Genomic DNA, 21,623 nt, shown 5'->3' with positions numbered 1-21,623 from the left:
CCGGTGTCATGGCCCCACTCAAGACCCAGTTTATCAGCATCTTCAGGGGAGGACCCAGGCAATAATAGCGTCCAACGACCCCAGATGGTTGAGAGCCACGTCTTGGAGCTTAGAACACTTTGGGCAACAAAGGCAGGTGCAGTAGTGCAGCGGCAGGTGAGCAACAGAAGTTTGCGAGGGAAAGAAGGAGCAGCCTCGTGTCAGAGGGCTCAGCGTTTTCTCTTTGGAGAGGACAGACAAGGTGGCAGTGGGAAGAAAATAACAATATCCAACTCCTTATAAGGTGTCAGCACATCCAACCGGTATAAGATGGGGGAAAATAAAATCTGTATTATCGAACTACTTACTGTGGCCACATAGGTAGGTGAAGGTTCTTAATTTGTTCATTGTAACAGGCTCTTTTTAAAACTGATGCAGACAGGATAGATAGAAGAATGGAGGAGAGCAAATATTTGTAGTAATTTGTAGCTGTGACCCACAGCCTGGACCCCGATGGTGGCAGGTAGGCGTAAGGGCTCGGCCACCCTGTCTTACAGCTCTGTCCTTTACTGCCAGGCTCAAGCATTGAGCTTTTCAAACCTCTTCAGCTCCAAACATATCACCCTTTCTACAACAAAAGGGTTATCAGGATAAGAAAATTTAGAAGTATATTTATAAAAAGTTTTGATGTCAATAAGGAAGGGCCTAACGGAGTAAATTTCACCAGTCCTGGGCTCCACACAGTCTTTTCTTGCTAACAGAGGCTGTTAAATGTGGTAGCAGCAGGGCATGATGGCTCATGCCTATAATCCCAGCACTTTGGGAGGCTGAGGTGGGTGGATCACGAGGTCAGGAGTTCAAGACCAGCCTGGTCAAGATCGTGAAACCCCGTCTCCACTAAAAATACAAAAAAAATTAGGCCATCATGGTGGTAGGCACCTGTAATCCCAGCTACTCAGGAGGCTGAGGCAGAGAATTGCTTGAACCTGAGACGCAGAGGTTGCAGTTAGCCAAGATCGCCCCACTGCACTCCAGCCTGGGTGACAGAGCAAGATTCCATCTCAAAAAAAAAAAAAAAAAGAAAAAGAAAAAGAAAAAAAAAGTGGCAGCATGCTTTTTCTTATAATACAGCTTGATACATATCATAATAAAATCAAGTACAGTTTTCCATGCGTCTTCATTTGATGGATGATCCAGTTAGGCATTCCTGAATTCACACCTTCAGTTTCAGGCCCTTTCTTGGTCTGTGTCCTTGGAGGGTCCCATTGACTTGGCTTCTGAATAAAGCACTGTGCACATAATGTGGGGTACATCAAAAGGCTTTAATTTTCCTGGCAGGGTTATTTTCTCAGGTGACTGATTCTACCTAATGTCATCACCAGCCTGGGGAGGAACCACTTCCTGAGTTCTGGGGACAGGCGAACACTTTCCCTTTCTGGATCTGGTCTGTCAGATCCTGTTCTGCCTTGCGCCATGCCAGTCCCCACAGACCACGAAACAGGCTGTGCTTTGTGAGAATTCCTTTTATTACCCAGGACTTCAGGGTTTTCTCGCTGAATGCACGGAGAAATTGAGTGTGTGCTGATGATGAAGGGAAATTGATTTACTTTACAAACAATCTCTAAAAGTATCTTCTATGCTCAGGCAAGAAAATGGTTTAATATTTCTTCTGAAAATTCCTCTCTTTGTACTCTTGTAGGATTTATTTGTTTTTCCTCTCTCCCCAATTAGGAACCTAATCAAAGTTTAATAAAGTCATTATAAATTGTTATAATTTTGCCTAGATATTTCCAGCACTTAGGTTAAGATGGGTAAAAATTGTTCATCTTGGCATCTCCATAAGAAGTAATATGAAAAGCTGTTATTCAGGGTACATGACCTAGCATCCTCTACTAGCAAGAAAAGACTGTGGAACTCATGACCCATCACGTTTATTTCATTAGGCCATTCCTTTTTGACATTGAGCTTTTAAAATTTAAATACACTTCCAAGTTTTCTTATTCTGATAACCCGCTTGTAGGAAGGCTACGTGGGTGATAGGTTCAGAGCTGAGGAGGTTTGAAAAGCTCAACGCTTGAGCCTGACAGTAGAGGACAGAGCTGTAGGACAGGGTGGCCGAGCCTAACACCTACCTGCCACCATTAGGGTCCAGGCTGTGGGTCACAGCTACAAATTATTACAAATATTTGCTCTCCGCCATTCTTTATTTCTGGCCTGTCTGCACAAGTTTTGAAAGGAACCAGGCATGCCCTGTATATTATGTTATGAACACAATTTTCTGTAGCAACTGTAATCTCAAAATGCATCACTGTTGATATTGCTAGCCAACAGCACTGTAAATTCAGGGCTGTGGATATGAGCCCCTGTGGCAGGGATGCATCTGAGATGGCCCCCAAGGCAGCCTGGCTTTTCAGTGGTGCAGCCTGATGAGAGAGTGTTCTCACAGTGAGAGTGCCATTCCAAAAAAATGTGTTTTTGTCATCACACATTGCTTTGCCATGCACTTTTAGAACCTGTGTTTGGTGCTGAGTAAACAAAGGAGAAGAGAAGGGTCCGTATGCCAGTGGGCAGACAGGGCATCGAGAATGCTGCAGTAATACGGAAAATGATGGTGATACTGTTGAGATCCACAGAAGACAGCCCTTATCTTAGGCTTTATGTCCTTTTAAGGTCAAATCTACTTTACGAGTGATATTTTTATTGAATGGGAATGAAAGAAGGACTAGACGATGTTGTTCAATGGAATTAATTTCCCTTTCGGTTATTTCACCACTTTGAGGAAAAGTAGAGCTTTGCCGCAGTACCGGGACAGGTCTGCAGTGGCGGGCGAGAGCGCACTCATGCCCAGGTAGCCAGCACACACCTGTGGACCAATGCTGACCTCCTGTTCAAATCTGGATTCTATGGCAGTAAATGTGATGGTTGACAGAGAAAAGAGGATAAAGTGCTTGCTTAAAAATTGTTTAAATAATCAAAACTGGCATGTGAGCAATGAATCCTGAACTCCTAAAAGCAGTACTTTGCAGAAGGAGAAAAAGAGTTTGCAAGAATTGAGCTAAGAGTTCTAATAATGGTCTTGGCCTCAAGCCTGCTAATTAGAATGGTTCTTCTCCAAAACACACTTCAGAAAATCAGAGTGTGAAGCATGATATTATCTAGAATTGTTTCAAAATTGTTTTGATTTTGCACTCCCATCAGTAGAATATTTTAAAGGACATCCAAATATATTTATTTAAAAATTGTATACATTGATGACCACTACAGGCACTTTTATTATTTTATTTTATTTTGAGACAGAGTCTTGCTTTGTTGCCCAGGCTGGAGTGCAGTGGCACAATCTTGACTCACTGCAACCTCTGCCTCCCAGATTCAAGTGATTCTCCTGCTTCAGCCTCCCGAGTAGCTGGGACTACAGGTGTGTGCCACCATGCCCGGCTAATTTTTGTATTTTTAGTAGAGATGGGGTTTCACCATTTTGGCCAGACTGATCTCAAACTCCTGATCTTGTGATCTGCCCACCTCACCCTCCCACGTGTTGAGATTACAGGCGTGAGCCACCACACCTGGCTGCACTTTTATTTTTAGAAATAACATTTAATATATCAGATACTTTTACATGTGTCCAATTGTAGCAATATATTTGTTAAAACATATGTAAAATATAAATGTTAAAAGAATGGTGTCTTAGCTTGGGCTGCTCTAGCAAATTATTCTGAACTGGGCTGTTTAAACAACAAACATTTATTTCTCACAGTTCTGGGGACTGAGAAGTCCCTGAATTAGGCTGCTGGCAGATCCAGGGACTGGCAAGGGCCGAGTTACTAGTGTGCAGCAGCCTTCCCCTCATAAAAAGTGAGCAAACTTTCATGTTGATTCTTATAAGGGCACTAATCCCATTCATGAGGGCTCCCCAGTCATGACCTAGTCACCTCCGAAGGCCTTACCTTTTAATAGCATCATCATGAGGGTTAGGATTTTAATTTATGAATTTGTGTGTATATATTTGGGGGGGGGGAAACAAACATTCAATCCATAAGAAATGGAATAAATTGAAAGGAATTCTAGCATTTTTTGACACCCTCCGAAGGGCTACTGTGGACACTCCCTGGGTATGTATGCCCCACTTACGAGACCAGTCTAGGAAGCCAGACAGAGTAGAGAGAGCTGAGTTGTGTTTTGAATACTTGGGTATCTGGACCATGTAGCATTTCTTCCCTGTGTCATCCTACACCCACGGATAAACTATTATAAAATAGTTCCAAAGGAATCCTTATGCAAATATAGAAATATTTTTAAGTGAATTTGCATGAAAGAGGTCCTTAGGTTCATCCCGGCCATCGATGTGAATTCAACAGAGGAACATAGTCACTGATGTGGTTTTCATCCCATTAACTGGGGATGGTTAGGATTGGGTCAGAAACTTCATGCTTAAGAGCACTGGTCCTATGCTCTTTAATCTGTCGAAGACATGTTTTATTTTTGTACAACAAACAAAATGTAACTACAGACTTGTGTTTTCTGTTTTAGCAACTTCTAGGCATAACGTAGAAATACAAAGTAAAAACGTTTCATATTGAGGTTCACGAGGTTGCCGTCCTGGGAGGAAGAGGTAAAATACAACTTCTATTTGTTGGAAACTCTTCAATTCAAAGTTCCTCTAGATGTCAGTATTACATAGGGAAATGAAAATATAATAGCCTTTGGCAATGAATAAAGACCTTCTTACATTATTTAAATGAAAAAACATATGTGACATATAATTACTGAAGAAAAAAGCAGCCTCACTTGGAAGCTGGCTTCTTATATTCCTCAATACCAACAGCTTCTCCTGTCGGTCAAGTCCGACTCCGTACACAAAGAATATTTGCCCAGCATGTGGACTTTTCCATTTGACACTCAGACGGCCTCAGAGGCAAAAGTGGATTCATCAGTGCGCCATGAAGTCTTACAGCCAGCTCTTCAATTTTATATACTTTGATGGGCTGAAATTGACTGCTACATAGCAGTTTTCATTATTAAATCCACATATGCTTATATCATTGCATTCATGCCACACAGAATAAATCCAGAAGCACAATGTCTATTGCTACACCAGGAGTTGTCATTTCAAAAGGGAAGAGCTGAAAGATGGTTATAAAACATCTTAAACACAATTTGTTAAACTTATTTGACTAATTTGGTTATATGCTTTCAAAATTGTACTTAAATTCTCTCTCTTCTTGTTTTTTTTTTTTTTTTTTTGCCTCTCTTCCATGTTAATTGTAATCTTTTGACCAATAAATATTTATCTCTTCATTCTGCTAATTTGTTTTTGATTTATGACCTTCTCTCTGGGGGCTGAGAAGTCCCAAATCAGGCTGCTGGCAGATCCAGCGGCTGGCGAGGGCCAACTATGTAGTAGATCTCAATAAATATGAACCATATAACTTGGCTATAATCCTTCCATCTTTTTTTTTTTGTTCCAGAAAGGCAGTGCAGTGTGGTAATTAGGTGCACAGACTGAAGTAGACAGCTGGGTTAGAATCCTAGCTCTATCATTTATAAACTTTATAACCTTGGGAAATTACCTAACTTCATTTATAAGATGGGGCTAATAGTATCTATCTTAAAGGGCTATTAGAAGCAACCAGGTAAATGAAGTGCTTAGAAGAGTGACTGGTACATAGTGTGTGTATTCAATATGCGATTGCCATCACCACTACCACCATCATCACCATGACCACCACCATCACCACTACAACCACCACTATCACCACTACAACCACCACTATCACCACTGCAACCATCACCACCACCACCACTCCCACTACCACCATCACTAGCACTACCGCTACTACTACCACCATCACCACCACCACCAGCACTACCACTACCGTTACCATGATGACCACCACCATTGCCACTACCACCATGACTACCACCACTACCACTACCATCATGATCACCGCCATCATCACCATGACCACCACCATCACCACTACAACCACCACCACCATTACCACCATCTCCACTCCCACTGCCACCATCACCACCACCACCAGCACTACCACTACCACCATCATTACCACTACCAGCATGATTACCACCACCACTACCACCACCATCACTTGCACTACCCCCATCACCAGCACTACCAGTACGCCCTATCATAACTACCACCATCATTACCACTATCAGCATGATTACCATCACTACCACCACCACCAGTACCACCACCATCACTTCCACTACCCCCATTACCATCACTACCACTACCCCCATCATAACTACCACCATCATTACCACTATCAGCATGATTACCATCACTACCACCACCACCACCACTACCACCACCACCATCACTTCCGCTACCCCCATTGCCAGCACTACCACTACCCCCATAATAACTACCACCATCATTACCACTATCAGCATGATTACCATCACTACCACCACCACCACCACCATCATGATCCCCACTATCATGACCACTACCACCACCACCACCACCATCATCATCATCATCATCACTACATACTGGTCTACGGGTCTCTGGGGTAAGCACCAGGGAGTCAAAGATGAACCAGTCATTTTGCCCATTAGAATTCCACAATCTAGTGGGTTATCGACAGGAAAAAAAGCTTAACAAGTGTTATAAGGGATACCAGGGCTGGGGCTACGTACTGAGTTCAGTGCAAGCACAGAGAAGGGAGGAATCGGCTTTGCCTGAAGAAACTGCAGCTCATTTTCTCTGCAGAGGGAAAAGTAGGCAGATGCCTCTCTGCACCTTCACTTAAAGAGAAACTTTAAGAGAAACTCTGAAGCTCTCGCTTCTAGCCTTGGCTTTCCACAGATTTACCAAACATGCCTTTATGTTGTAAGTTCACCATCTAAAACACAGGAATACTTTGAATCCATGGAGCTGCCCTCTGAATTGTTTAAAAGCACATTTGCAGCTGGGCGCAGTGGCTCACACCTGTAATCCCAGCACTTTGGGAGGCCAAGGCGGGCAGATCACCTGAGGTCAGAAGTTCAAGACCAGCCTGGCAGTGATGACAAAATCCTGTCTCTACTGAAAATACAAAAAATCAGCTAGGCACGGTGGTGCATGTCTGTAGTTCCAGCTACTCAAGAGACTGAGGGCGGAGAAAAGTCTGAACCCACAAGGTAGAGGTTGCTGTGGGCCGAGATCATGCCATTGCACTCCAGCCTGGGCAACAACAGTGAAACTCCTTCTCAAAAAAAAAAAAAAAAAAAAAAAACCACATCTGCAATTTGTCTCGATACCTGTTCTCTGAACTTACATGGTGTTTCATGCTTGCAAATCAGCTGAAGGCAAATTATGTTGTGTTTCAAAGGGGAAATAAAAACTTTTTTGGGGACATCCACGCAATGTCATTAATTTATAATGCATAACTTTAGAATTTGTGATATTTTGGGTGGATTGAACTAATGTTTCCATTTTATATGGGGTGCATTAGCAAATGGTTTGCTCAACTAATTCAAAGCCTCCAGGACTGTGAGAAGAATGTTTACCCACTTAGGAAAAGGGCCATCTGTTCTAAGCACTGTAAAGGTTCCATTTACAAAGCTGACTTTCATCTCCTATTCTCTGGCTTATTCACATGTATCCTCTCGTTTTTATTTGATTTATCTGTAAACCATATCAAGACAACTTAAATAGAGGTCAAGGGTGATGTACACATTATTAATATTCTTTAATTTATTCATGAAGATAGGCCTTTTCCCACAGTGACAGTTTTACAGAATTTCTTTGAAAATAGTCAGTTCATTTCAGATACTGTAGGCTATATGAGGTTTCATTAATTCAGACTATTCTGTCCTCTATATTACTATTAATTTTTGTGGGTTTTTTTTTATGTTTGAATCATATAGTAGTTTTCAGCCTGGGGTGTTGGGTGATTTTGCTGTCAGGGGCCATTTATAGATCTCTGGAGACCTTTTTGGTCATCACAACTGGGAGAGGGTGCTGCTTGCATCTGGTGGACGGAGGCCGACGATGCTGCTGAACATCCTATAATGCTCATGACATTCCCCACGACACAGAATCATCCAGCACCAGTGTCAGGAGTGCTGAAAACCCCAGATGTGATCTGTAACTTCAATTACTCAATTGTGCCTCCACAGGCGAAGGAGAAGCTGTGGTCAAACACTGGCCTGGCAGAAAGGATGCCCGTCAAAAGCAAAAGGACATCAACCCTCGAAGGTAACATCTTCAGAAAACTCGATAGTTATGGATAAAGAAAGTTCTGTCATAAAAGTTCTGTTGTTATTAAGTGAGAGGAAGTTGCATATGCATAAAGCCCTGTGTAGGAAGAAGTGATATTTTTCTCTTTCTTTTTTTTTTTTTATTATACTTTAAGTTCTGGGATACCTGTGCAGAATGTGTAGGTTTGTTACATCGCTATACACGTGCCATGGTGGTTTGCTGCATTCATCAACCCTTCATCTACATTAGGTATTTATCCTAATGCTATCCCTCCCCTATACTCCACCTCCTGACAGGCCCTGATGTGTGATGTGCTCTCATGTGTCCATGTGTTCTCATTGTTCAGTTCCCACTTATGAGTGAGAACATGCAGTGTATTGTCTTCTGTTCTTGTGCTGTTTTATTTTAAAAAGAAATACTTTTTTTTTTTTGCTTGTCTGGGTTATATTTCCTTCTACTTTGCTTTTGAAAGCTTATATCTGCTGATAAAAAGAAACCTGGATAAAGATCCCATTACAGAAAGCCAAAATTATACTGCATTCTCCATTAAAATATTTTGTGTCCTATGGTGGCTTCTAGAGAGATCTACCCAGAAGAATCCGCTCTCCTCTGAGAAAGAAAAGGTTAATAAACTCAACAAGAAAAATGCTGAGAAGACCAATACCTCTCTGGTTCATAGAAGTTTTGCCATCTTTCATACAGAAAGACAAGACGAAGTAAGAGATTTTGCTCCAAGAAATTCTGTACAGCCAAGAGAGAATATAGATGGAAAAGACATTTCATGCACAGAGAGCCTGAATACACAAGAAAGTGATAGTGCTGGGAATGCTAAACCAGCCACTGTAGATGGAAATCAACATCAAGTGTCTGAAGAAGAGGAAAATGGGTTTCATTCTGAGGAAGATACTAGAGGAAGAGAAGATGAGAAGAAAAGAGAACTGGCAACTGCGTATGAGACAGTACTGGACCAATGTCCAAATAAATATCAGTAAGTGTAGAAAACTAACGGTGAACAAGTCCATGAAAGGTAGGGTTACAGCGTTGCATCCACAGCAATGCTTCCCGTAGATACGTGTGCCACTGCAGTTTAAGGCCTTATTAAAAGGATAAATGAAGAGATTTTTTGAAGCAATGATTTATAACTCAGTTTTCCAGCTTATATGAATTTTTCATGGCTACATTTTCTTGTCATTATTTTTTCTTCTTGCCTGTGATATTTTCAGACATTTTATTACTTTCTATGTTTTCTACCAACTGGTAGACAAAGAGGATGATTAATAGTGCCCGCAGGAATCAGCATTTTTTGAAGATCAAGTAAAACATTGTTCTTTTCAGCAATACAGAGCATATCCTTTTTAAGGTCAAGTGATTCGATTTATCTATAAGTTAAAAACCTAAATCTGAAAAAGCTTGCCTACTCCATTATAAATGATAACTTTTTTAAATCTCTGTAATTCTTTATTAAAAATACTGCTGTACACACAGAGACTGAGACAGGATTAAAGAAGAATAACACAACTTGGGTCATGACATTAGTACTTAACATACTGGTGCTTTTTAGGGAAGTTGTTGACATCCGAATCATAGAACCAAGGTCAAAAGCAAAATACAAAGGTCCCCTCGCAGATAAATTGCCTATTTTTCCCAAATATTGTGAGGATTAACTAAGACGTAGATTATTGAATGACTTTTTCCCTCAGCTACAAAGTTTCACATACAGATTCAGGTAATATTGTAGCCAATTACAATGAACTACTCTAAGTTATGAGTAGCCACCTATCACAGTATCTGTTTGGAACCAAAAGTATCAAAACACTTGTGTGGTCTTTTTTAGGGATTTAAAACATAATTCTTATTTCATTTTTAGATAAGATATCTGAAACCTCATCTTGAAGAAATTTAATTTCCAAGATTTAAGCATAAATACTACGAATTGCTGAGAAAGAAACCTCATCACTGTCAGATGTGTTCGATAAGGTCAAGAGCTGCCGAGAACTGGAAGTTAGGTCAGTTCTTCCACTGATAAAGGTTTAGTCTCACTGCTGTTAAGATTCAGAGAGATTATTGTTTCTTTTTTCATGCTATAATTTAATAATTTCTCTCTTCTCTAAAGGAAAGGAAGTGAAAAAAATGAAGATCAAATTAGTTAGGTATTCATAAAATGACTGCTTTTATAAGGGCCAGTGGAATAACTGGAGGTCATGATTTGGGCAGTGGGGAGATTCCCTGGGACCCTGGTTATCTACACACATAGGCTTGATGGGGAGAGCATGCCGCTCCATCTTGTCTCCAAGCACCGAATGGTCACTTCTATCACGGAGCTCGCATCCTTGTCACCAAAACACTGTTTTAAGAAAGCCTTAGTTCTAAGAATTTTCACCATCTGAAAGTTCTCTTCTTGAAACTTGGAGAGCTGCAATTGGATTTCACCTTCCAGGTGTGTGAGCAGCATAAGGGCCATTTCTACCCCATGCATCCCTGGACGTTCAGCAGTAGGATCCATTTTCTGGAATGTGGACCAAACAGAGTACCTGGGCAGCAGTATGCGTAGAGTGGCAGAGGAGCACTTCGTCAAGGACAGCAAAAAGTGCAGAGTAGGTGACGTAGTGGGCACAGGTGAAGAACACATGTGTCATTAGACACAGGCAGCCAGGCAGGCTGAGGAGCTCCCAGGGCAGACTCCAGGAGCCTGCTGGTATGAAGACCTCCCGAGGGCAAGATCGCGTCACCCCATTGGGTAGGAAATGGCTTTTGTATTGGCTTTGAAGGCTCTTTAACCTTTTCCAGCAAGCACTTCAGACTAAATTTCATTTAGTCTAACAGCCTGCAGAAGATATAATGCCATTTTGATGCCACTTGTATATTTAACTCCCTCTTTTTATTAATCTGAAGCAGTGAATGTTATCAAGACGCTTCTCCTGTGACTTCGTTTTTCAGCATATTTACGCTGTGAGAGGTGATGTCCATGTCAAATGAGATTCCCAGAGATTTATATTATCTGGATTTTAAAACATATTAACACTTGCCAGAGTGTTTGGAACAAAATAAATGCTCAAGAAAAATATGTTAAATAAATTTAGATTTCTTTGGAAGCAAGGCTGTTATTTACTTACCTCCCTTTGTATTCTTATTGTATGCATGCAGTAGCTTCTTAATAAATGAATTAATGGAGAATGAGCGGGGTCATGGCAAGCCAATTTGAACAGTAGTAGTACAAAGGTAAAAGAATACTGGGAGGAATATCACTGAGTAATTCTGTATGTGAGAGCTGGTGCTGATGTGGACTAACGTTTAAACACTTAAGGTGGAAGGGAAGAAAGTGGGAGAAATGTGATCGCTGTTGAATACACACTTACGTGGTTTATTGAGTGTTTTATTTCCAGCCAGTCAGAAAAAAACTCGTCTTTGTGCCTTAAATCTGTCTTAAATAAAGTCTAAAACATTTTGGAAAGTAATATATAATATCAGGCATTTCAATAACATGAAGAAATGTTTCATTTTTCTTTTCTTCTCTCTGATTTAATTAAAATAATGGGTCGTATTGGTATTGCAATTTTAAAAAATGGATGAAACAGTTTCTCATGTCTGAACTTGAATGGTCTCAGGCTTGGAAGTATTACCTGTTTGGACTGTGTTGGGTTGGAACTTTTCAACTATTCTGACATTTCTCAAAGTGATCCTGAAGATGGTATATATAACCATTGAGCCGCCCTGACACGCTTCCTCAGAGGGGTCAGGTATCACCTCTGTGAGTCACAGCTCATAATCTCAAGTGAAAATTTATATCCCTGGATCATTAGGAATCAAACAGATGGCTCCTTGTGTTTTCTTATTAAATGAGCATATTTTTACTGTGAGTCCCAGACTCGCTGCCATAACGAGGTCAGACTGCTTGACAGATGGCCCTTCCATTTCTCTTACCTTCTAGTTGATGTCCCGGCTCCTCCTGCCCCATTCGATCATCGTATCGTGACAGCCAAGCAAGCAGCAGTCAACAGCTTCTATACTGTGAGCAAGACAGAAATCTTAGGAGGGTGAGTAATGCTGAATGCTAACATTCTTTCAACAAAAGAAGAGAGCTTGCAAAGACACGGGGCGGACAACTTTGTGAATGTCTGCGTATCTTGACCTGAGAACTAGCAACGTTAGAAACAAACATTTTAAGAAACTGTAACCATTTCTGAAAATTGTCACTGCTGCCAGAAAGGCTGATGTAGTGACTAAACTCCACATTTATTATCTGCTTTACTTCCCATGTTGTAATGTCTAAAAGAAAGAAAAACCCATTGTGAGTCACCAGAAGGTTGACCAGCTATCCAAAGCCCTTAGTGTAGCCTCCAGGAGACAGAACACAGAAATGAGTCAACAGCGTGTCATTCTTGTGGCCTGTATTTGGTCTTTCTGTCATTGCTGCTGGTTTTTCATTTATGTTGTTTCTGTATTAATTGCTATTAGCCATTTCAATTGATTACTTTGCTCAGCAAATAAATTATTTTAGGGACACCTAAATGCACACTCTCCCTAAAGAAGGAAGATTAAAGTCCATCAGGGACCCGCTTCATGCTGGGGGTGGGGGGAGACTGTTCTTTCTTCTTCTACTTCTTTCACAATCCCCCTATGATATCTTGTAACTCAAAGTCTAAATTACAACGTTTGCTGCCATCAGCATGTCTGTGTAAAATAGGAAGACGAAAGCAGAACATTTGGACGCATACACACAAAAATTTACTCACCAGCACAGGAAAGCATCCATTGCCACTGCAGTTCAGGCTTCTGCATGTAGTCTTCAGGGAGTCACTGATACTGTGAAGTCCCTTCTTCCTCTTCCCACTCTCTATTTCTTTGCCCTCTGCCGTGTGGAGCCACCTGGACTTTTCCTTCCAGAGCTGGCTGATCTTGGAGAATGCCCCATGAGACTGCGGGGATGGGCTGAGGGAGAAACAGGAATTCCACAGCATGAAGTGGTGCCATGGAGGCCTGAGGTATTTGGGTCTTCAGGGACTTCAGTGGCAAGCCAGCAACTGTTTCTCTAACCAAGAATAGTTATTTGCAGAAGAAGCTTTGAAATAATTCCCAGGGTTTGTGCTGTTTTTTTCTGGTCAAGGTTTGCCAGCGGCTCCTTGAAATTTCCTTTCTGTCTCTTTGGGCATCATGGAATCTTCCCTTTGGTACCGTAGTCTAGACCAGCTGCCCATCAGCTCTTGTTATGGGCTTTACCAAAATTGGCAGCCATAATTCACTCAGCAAAAAGTTAAAGGAGCATGATGTATTGTGCGTGGATACCTTCAAAATGCCGACGTCACCAGTGCTGCACCTCCTTTTTAGGGGGAAGAGGTTCACGGTGCAGCAGCCCCTGAGTTTTCCTGGGGGTTAATCTCCTACCCTGTGGCCTCGAAGGTATCAAACATCCCTGCTTGCCATGTTCAGTGAGCATAAGGTTATCACCGTGTTGTTGAGCCTGCATGAATCCTGGGAGTTGGCCTCAACCTTCCGGGCCTTGGAGAATAAATCAGGGGAAACAGCCAGAGCGTTGAGAGAGCTGGGAAGTCAGACAGTGATGGGCCCCACTGCTGGCCCAGGAGGTTCTGGGGCCAATGCTAGCGAAGGGAAAAAAACATTTTTATGAGCCACTGAAGAGGTGGCCGGGGCTGTGTCCATGTGTTCCCATAGAGACCCCATCTGGAACAGAGGTTGGAGTTGAAGTCACCCCATGGCTATGTTTACGGCGATACTGTGTCGTTCTCCAAGATCCATCTGCTTCTGTGCTGGGCGTGCAGCCCCACAGTGGGATGCGGTGGCCGCCAGCGCCCTGCGTCTGCCCAGTGTTGTCATGAACTCCATCGTTGAAGTCCTCGACCTTGTCACAGGGCTTGCCTCGGGTTCACTGTGTTGCTAGGGAAGCCGTTCCTCACTCCCTGCTGTGACAGCCACCATTGCAGAGCAGGGACACATGTTCTAGCTTATTTTACTAAATAAGAAATCAAAGTAAGCAAATTAGATGTAAAACTGCTCACAAGTGTGCACATCTCTGTGTGATTACGTAGGTAAGAAGCTGTCCTTTGTTTACATTCAAGCTCATAGGTGCCTGGGCAACATGTAGTCTTGACTATATGGAGATATATGCAGTAAATTACATACGCAGCTTCCAAAAATAATTTCATATATCTGAAGGTAGGCTCTTGTTCATATGCCAACAAAGCCCAGCTTATCACATTCATATGTATTCAGAAAGATTCTGCATGGTCTGTAAAGGTGGTTCTCAAATGTTAGGGTGCATATCAATCACCCAAGAAACGGGCTGAAATGTAGATTCTGGGGCCTCCCCCTGGATTTCTGCCTCAGGAGGTTTGGGGTAGGGCCCAGAAACCGGCATTCTTCACAGCCCCCAGGTGATTCTGATGCGAGTGACCCACAGACCACACCTTGACAAAGCTGCCTAGGAGTTTATTGAACAAAGCTGATGCACTCAGAGGTCTGCTCATTCAGACTCAGAAGGAGAAATGCTGGGGCCACTGCGTCCTGTCTACTTGGTAGCTGACCACAGGGCCTCATGCTGTGCGACTTCCTTTTTTTTTTTTTTGGCAGAGGGCGTTTCGGCCAGGTTCACAAGTGTGAGGAGACGGCCACAGGTCTGAAGCTGGCAGCCAAAATCATCAAGACCAGAGGCATGAAGGATAAGGTACAGCCTGTGGGAGGCAGCTCCTCCCTCCCCGCCCTGTCTTGACCACACTAATGCAGTTTCCTGCTTCTCAGGAGGAGGTGAAGAATGAGATTAGCGTCATGAACCAGCTGGACCATGCGAACCTCATCCAGCTCTATGATGCCTTCGAGTCTAAGAATGACATTGTCCTGGTCATGGAGTAGTACGTATCCCCCCTGCTCCCTCTCTGACCTCCCCAGCAGCACACTTGACCATGGCCGTGCACCAGCAGCTCCGTCCTGCTATAGCGGGACCAGAACCAAGCTTGTCGCTGTAGACTCTGATTCCCGTGGATCACATAATCACATCAGTTCTACAAGGGAAACTACTTGGAATTACACAACTCAATATAGGATTTTATTGCTAAGAAATAGTGGGGCCAAGTAGATCTAGCTTTGTATCTAAGCTGTTTGTCAAAAACCAAGCTTAAATATTAGCCAGGGCAACCTGAGGAAAGAGGTTTTTGAGCTACGTCTTTCTTTCAACATATTCACTAATACAAAGCTCATGTCAAAAACTGTTGATGATTAGGGCTAAGAAGCTTCCATTTAAATTCACCTTTATAAAAACCTAAGGACTGGTTAGTTAGAAACTGGGTACAGTCATTACTTGGTATCTGAGAGGGATTGGTCCCAGGATCCTCACAAATACCAAAACCAGAGGCCACTCAAGTTCCTGATATAAAATGGCATAGTCTTTTGCATATAACCTATGCCCATCCTCTTGAGTTCTTTGAATCAACTCTAGGCTACTTATAATACTTGATACACTGTAAATGCCATGTAAACAGTCTTTGTATTGTATTTTTAAAATTTTGTATTTTTTTGTTGTTGCATTGTCAATTTTTACTGTTTTTTGGTCAAACATTTCAATCTGCGATTGTTTGAACCTGTGATTACAGAACCCACGAATAGGGAGAGCCGACTGCATTTCCAACACTGAATCGATATTGTGATTCCGTTTTGTTTTGCATTCTGCAAGAAGGCATTTTGAATAAAAAGTATAGTATCATGGTCCTACCTTATCCACACTGTCACTTTCCATCGTCTCAGTTACCCGAGGCCCAAAAATATTAAGTGGAAAATTCCAGAAGTAAACAATCAACAGGTTTTAAATTGCACACTGTTCTGAGTAGCCTGATGAAATCTCCCACCATCCCGCTCGGTCCCACCCAGGACGTGAATCATCCCTTTGTCCAGCGTCTCCACCAGTCCCTGCGGTTAGTCACTTAGTAGCCAACTGGGTCATCAGATGGACTGTGGAGGTATCGCAGTGCTTGTGTTCACGGAACTCTCATTTTACTTCATAATGGCCAGAAAGCACAAGAGTAGTGAAACTGGCATATTGTTACAATTGTTCACTTTACCCTTAGTTATTGTTGTTAATTGCTTACTGTGCTTAATTTGTGAATTAAACTTTATCAGAGGTATGTATCTATAGGAAATAACATAGTATATACAGGGTTCAGTACTAGCCACAGTTTCAGGCAACCATGGGGGTCTTAGAAGGTGTCCCTGAGGATAAGGGAAATTACTGTGTCTAGCACCAGACACACAGAAGCACTTTAGCACTGACTTCAGTCTGGAGACTTAAAGTGCTGAGACCCTTAGAGTGCTGAGACCCTGACCACCTTCAGTCAGGGCTTGGAGTTCCCCTCCCAGAGTTCTTAGGGTCCTCTTTCTTTTCGACATCTTTAGAGCATGATACATGTGGGCTCACCCCAGAGCTGAAGACATTGGATAAATGGGCTTTGAGGACCAGGTGCGGTGGCTCACGCCTGTAATCCCAGCACATTGGGAGGCCAAGGGGGGAGGATCACTTGAGATCAGGAGTTCGAGACCAGCCTGGCCAATGTGGTGAAACCCCATCTCTACTAAAAGTACTCAAATTAGCTGGGCATGGTGGCACGTGCCTGTAATCCCAGCTACTTGGGAGACTGAGGCACGAGAATCGCTTGAATCTAGGAGGCAGAGGTTGCAGTGAGCCAAGATCCCACCACTGCACTCTGTCTAGGTGACACTCCATCTCAAATACACATACACACACACACAAGGTGACAGTAGAGGAGGGGCTTTGAGGATTTCCATTTGTGAGATTGAAGGTATACAAAATACAGGCCTTCAAGATAAGAATCATCTAAGTAAGAAAGCAAAGAAGGCAGAGAAATAACTGCACATACACCTTTCAGAAGAGGTAGCAGAACTTGCACAATGAGTCGCTACAAGAAAGGCGCATGGTGGTTGGAAAATTGGGACTGAGGGCTTTGCTCCTCTTTCCTCTGCAGTGTGGATGGTGGGGAGCTGTTTGACCGCATCATTGACGAGAACTACAATTTGACGGAGCTTGATACCATCCTGTTCATGAGGCAAATATGTGAGGGGATAAGGCACATGCATCAGATGTACATTCTCCACTTGGACCTGAAGGTAGAGCGTGTTTTGTATCTTGTGAGACCTAAGCCCTTCCCACCCCTTGCTCAGTGTGCCCTGTCTGCTGTTACACATCAGCTGCGGAAATTGATATAGTCATTTCAGAAATGAATAAACATTCGGATTGTTACCCTCATCTCCTTATTCTCAGCTCTGTGACCCTCTAATATTTGCACATTTCATCTTCAGGGGCTAATATTCAGATTTTTGTAACTTGCCTGTTTTAAGGAAATCTACATGGCAATGGTTTCCCAAAAAGTTTAGGATTAAAACAGTCATCACCACCACCACCACCGCCACCACTTGTCCAGATGAGAGGGATACCACACGGATCCCTTCTCGTCTGGACAAGTAGGTGGGAGGATTTTAGCTAACTCAGAATTCCCTGAGTAGTAGCCAAACTTTCTAGGGCCCCAAGAATCGCTGGCAGCTCCTTGAGTCAATCAGGAGGCTCTGGACTTTGGGACTTGTTTTTCTGTGGGTTTGCTGCACCATGGAATAGAATCCTATGGAGAATTTAGCAGAGGGCAGTCGGAAGGATGGGGCTGAAATGCTAAGGAGCAGGGAGGATGTGGCGGCCACCCCACTGCAAACGGTGGAAAGCACACAGGATAAGTCAAGCCGCCTTTCTCTATCCTCCTGTTGATTGCCCCTTCCCTCCTTACCTCTCTCACTAAGAAGTTCCTAGAATCGAACTGTACATAGTCTTAGCTACAACCAATAAAAGACCTAGGCCCAATAACCCTGATCAAGTCTCATATTGGGGCTAAGTACCTGTAAAGTACATCTTGTGTGGCTTGGTCATTTTCTCATTTCCCTGTTTGCACAGCGTGACAGTGAGATAAAATATATATTCTATATAACATCCCATCTATTGCAAGTCACTGGGGATTGCATAGCAAAATAAATTTAGCCTCCTTAAATAGGTTTCCATGGGCCTCTCTTCCTATAACTTGGCTTCCCTCACTGTCTTGATTTATGTGCCTTGCCTTTCCCATTCACTCTTGAGCAGGAGGAGTGCAGGAGGAAGTGGTTTATAAAATGACACAGTCAGAGGTTAAAAATCATTAGCAAAACCCTCACTATGAACTGAGTTTGATAATGCATGCTTTCATGGAGCATTTTCATTGAATGTAGATAGTCTGCAGATATCCCTGCAGGGATTTGATTGGCAACTGGAACTAGGAGCGAACCTATTGTAAGTCAAATGACTCCATATGGGGCTTCATAACACTGATTGAGGACTTGCAGTGGGCAATTTTAGTTATGGCTTGGATGCAAAGATCATAATAAAGGTGACAGCTGGATGGGTCATTAAGGAGCTCCTTTTCTGAAAGCTTCTTGGAAGAAAAAGGGCCAAGAATATTGAGTGTTTGTCACTATGTGGGGGAGATTATAGGTGACTTACAAACAGTCTGCTTTATATTTTTCTGTTTTGCAAATTTTATCCAATGAACATTCTTTAATTTTATAATCATAAAAAGGCTAATTTTTGAAATGCCCTCAAAGCAGTTTCTCTCTATTCTGCAAACTTTTTGATGCCACAATACTCCTTCACCACTGGACAGTTTTATATATGATTGATCAGTTATTGAAGCATGAAACCAAATGTTTTACTTAGCACCCCCTTCTCTGTAATGATTTTTACTCACAGACATCTGTTTTAGTGATATTTTAGAAAAGCACTTTCGAAGATATTCTATCCAACCAAATGGACTATTGAATATTGATAAGGTGACACTATGTCATTTCATAATGTGTTTCTGAATTTCTGATTTCACTGGAACGTCTTCTCCACCCAGACATGTCGGGGGAGGGGGAGCCTGATCCCACTAAAGGCTGAGGAATGGGATCCTGGGCATTCAGCTTCTGGGCTGGTCGCCTCTAGCTCGTAAAAGAAGCATTGGGACTGGAATGTGAGGGTTCTTGACTCTTCAAAAACTTTTTTTCTCTCTTATAAATAGCTTTGGCTTTAAATCAAATCCCTTACTTTCCTCAGACCTCTGTTTTTCTACCCCCGAAAACATTAGGTGCCCTTGTAAGACATTCTGTAATCACTGAGTAGCTGCACTACAACCTGCTTTTCTCCCCGTACACCCCAAGACTGTCAGGTTAGCAGGGTAAGGTCTTACCAGAGCCTAGCTCCAAGGGCACACTTAGGGGTTTTAGGCACTGACACCAAACTCAGCAAAACCTCGGAGCTGCTGAGACTGAAAAATGACTGGAGAGAAAAGCTCTCCTCTGCCGCGCAACTTTCCCATGGGCGTTGAGCAAAGGGAAGCTCTGGAGGCCGGAACGTTCACATGGCAGTGCATGTTCAGTGTGGCTGTTTCAATGGATCAGGTCAATTCTCTTGGAACTCATAAATCTTAAGAAAAATATTTCTCCAAGAAGGGGAAATTCATACTGAATAATTTAGAGGGGCAGATGTCCGGCCTGAGCGGGCCTCCACCAGTGCATTTGGGAAGGACTGAAGCAGCCTCCTCTTCTGCGCCCCGCAAGGCCTCTGCCTGAACTCAGGCATTATAGTGAACTGTGAAGCCGTGGAGGGGACAGGCTGGATAATGCAGGGCTGGCAGGATACCCGCAACCTCATCCACCACATAATTAAAGGAGCAAATACCCACACGGACAAGCCCGCCCCGAAGTGAAAGGCCTGATATGTTTTTTCTGAGCATCGTTGTATTTTTAGTTGTGGTTCAAGGACAATTTGAGTGAATGATGGTTGTTTTCGTTGCTAATGTGTCTCTTTCTCCTGGCAGCCTGAGAATATCCTGTGTGTGAATCGGGACGCTAAGCAAATAAAAATTATTGATTTTGGATTAGCCAGAAGGTACGTCTATTTGGACATAGATGTATGAATGGAGTTAGGGGGCATGATGGGTGCTCTGTCTTTGCAAACATATATCTGATCTGCTCCTTGGTTTTGTGATCTCATTTACAACTAATTTAACAAAAATTATTTTTGGCCTTAACTTGCTAAATTTGAGATTTGAGTGTTTAGAAGTTTCTACAATGCATGCAATAGAAAGTATAAAAAATTAAAACCTAATACTGTGAAGTTTATTAAATTAGAAGCCATTAATTTAGCATTTGCAAGAGTTTGTCCTCATCTTTCATATTTGTTCCATCTGTACAGAGAAGATTTACTTTAAAAATATTAACAACGTAAACACGATTGCATTTACGTGGACAAAGCATTTACGTGGACACATTAACAATTCAGCACATTAACGATGTGTATAAATGGATGTTGTAAATTATTGCAGCACTCTGTTTATTCATTAATACAGCTTTATTTGAGTCATCCACATGTCAATGACTGTATCAGTTTTCCTCTTGTCATCTTCTATAATTCAGATGTTCTAATTATTCACAGCAGCTTCTCCCACAACTGGTTCAGCTTATTGAGGTTTTCTAGTATGAATTTTTACTTTAAAATTTTCTGGGGTCCCTTTGCAAGTTTTTGACACTCTTGCTTAATGGCTTGATTTCCTTTAATGTTTATTTGTTTGAGGTTTGTTGTATGGCTAAAGTTATTTTGTCTCATAGACTGCATCATTTCAATGTTCATGATTTTTGATGGACACTTCCATCCTTCCATTTTGTCTCTTAAATTCCAGGTACAAACCCAGAGAGAAGCTGAAGGTGAACTTTGGAACCCCAGAATTTCTCGCCCCTGAAGTTGTAAACTATGATTTTGTTTCCTTTCCGACGGACATGTGGAGTGTGGGGGTCATTGCCTATATGCTGTGAGCAGCTCTCCTATCTCTCTCACCCTTTGCCAACTTCATCCGTATTTTCTGAGGTTTTGCTATTTGATCTCCTAAATGACTCAGGCTAGTCTCACCCCCCAGAGGTGACATGCCTGGCATTTGCCATCTGACCGTGTAGTAGCACTTTGCAAGCTATAAAGTACTTTAAAGAGGAAGCTGCCCTATTCGTTGAGATTCATATTCTGTTGTTGTTGCTGTCTTTTTCTTTTTTTCTTGAGAGGGAGTCTCGCTCTGTCACCCAGTCTGGAGCGCAGTGGTGTGATCTTGGCTCACTGCAACCTCCATCTGAGTTCAAGTCTTCTACCTCAGTCTCCCGAGTAGCTGGGATTACAGGCACCTGCCACTGCACTCAGCTAATTTTTGTATTTTTAGTGGAGACGGGGTTTCACCATCTTGGCCAGGCTGATCTTGAACTCCTGACCTCATGATCCACCAGCCTCGGCCTCCCAAAGTGCTGGGATTACAGGTATGAGCCACTGGGCCCAGCCTTTGCTGCTGTCTTTATTGCCGCAGTTGTTGAATTAGGAGTT

The 21,623-nt window shown here is 42.5% G+C and overlaps 1 protein-coding gene across 4 annotated transcripts in view; it reads left to right on the top strand.

Moving 5' to 3' along the window:
- MYLK4 (myosin light chain kinase family member 4) overlaps positions 1 to 21,623 on the top strand; it is a 113,047-nt gene that overhangs the window by 75,225 nt on the left and 16,199 nt on the right. For all 4 annotated transcript variants that reach the window (XM_074398383.1, XM_074398382.1, XM_010338095.3 and 1 more), the window contains 7 exons: positions 8,107 to 8,185; positions 12,117 to 12,222; positions 14,774 to 14,867; positions 14,942 to 15,051; positions 17,173 to 17,314; positions 20,080 to 20,150; positions 20,941 to 21,069. In XM_074398383.1, the coding sequence (XP_074254484.1) occupies positions 8,107 to 8,185; positions 12,117 to 12,222; positions 14,774 to 14,867; positions 14,942 to 15,051; positions 17,173 to 17,314; positions 20,080 to 20,150; positions 20,941 to 21,069 (731 nt within the window). The remainder of the gene's footprint in view (positions 1 to 8,106; positions 8,186 to 12,116; positions 12,223 to 14,773; positions 14,868 to 14,941; positions 15,052 to 17,172; positions 17,315 to 20,079; positions 20,151 to 20,940; positions 21,070 to 21,623) is intronic.

Source organism: Saimiri boliviensis, chromosome 4 (genome assembly GCF_048565385.1).
Source record: "Saimiri boliviensis isolate mSaiBol1 chromosome 4, mSaiBol1.pri, whole genome shotgun sequence".
Lineage (NCBI taxonomy): Eukaryota > Metazoa > Chordata > Mammalia > Primates > Cebidae > Saimiri > Saimiri boliviensis.
Note: the sequence above shows the minus strand (reverse complement) of the source record. Positions and strands in the feature narration are given on the sequence as shown.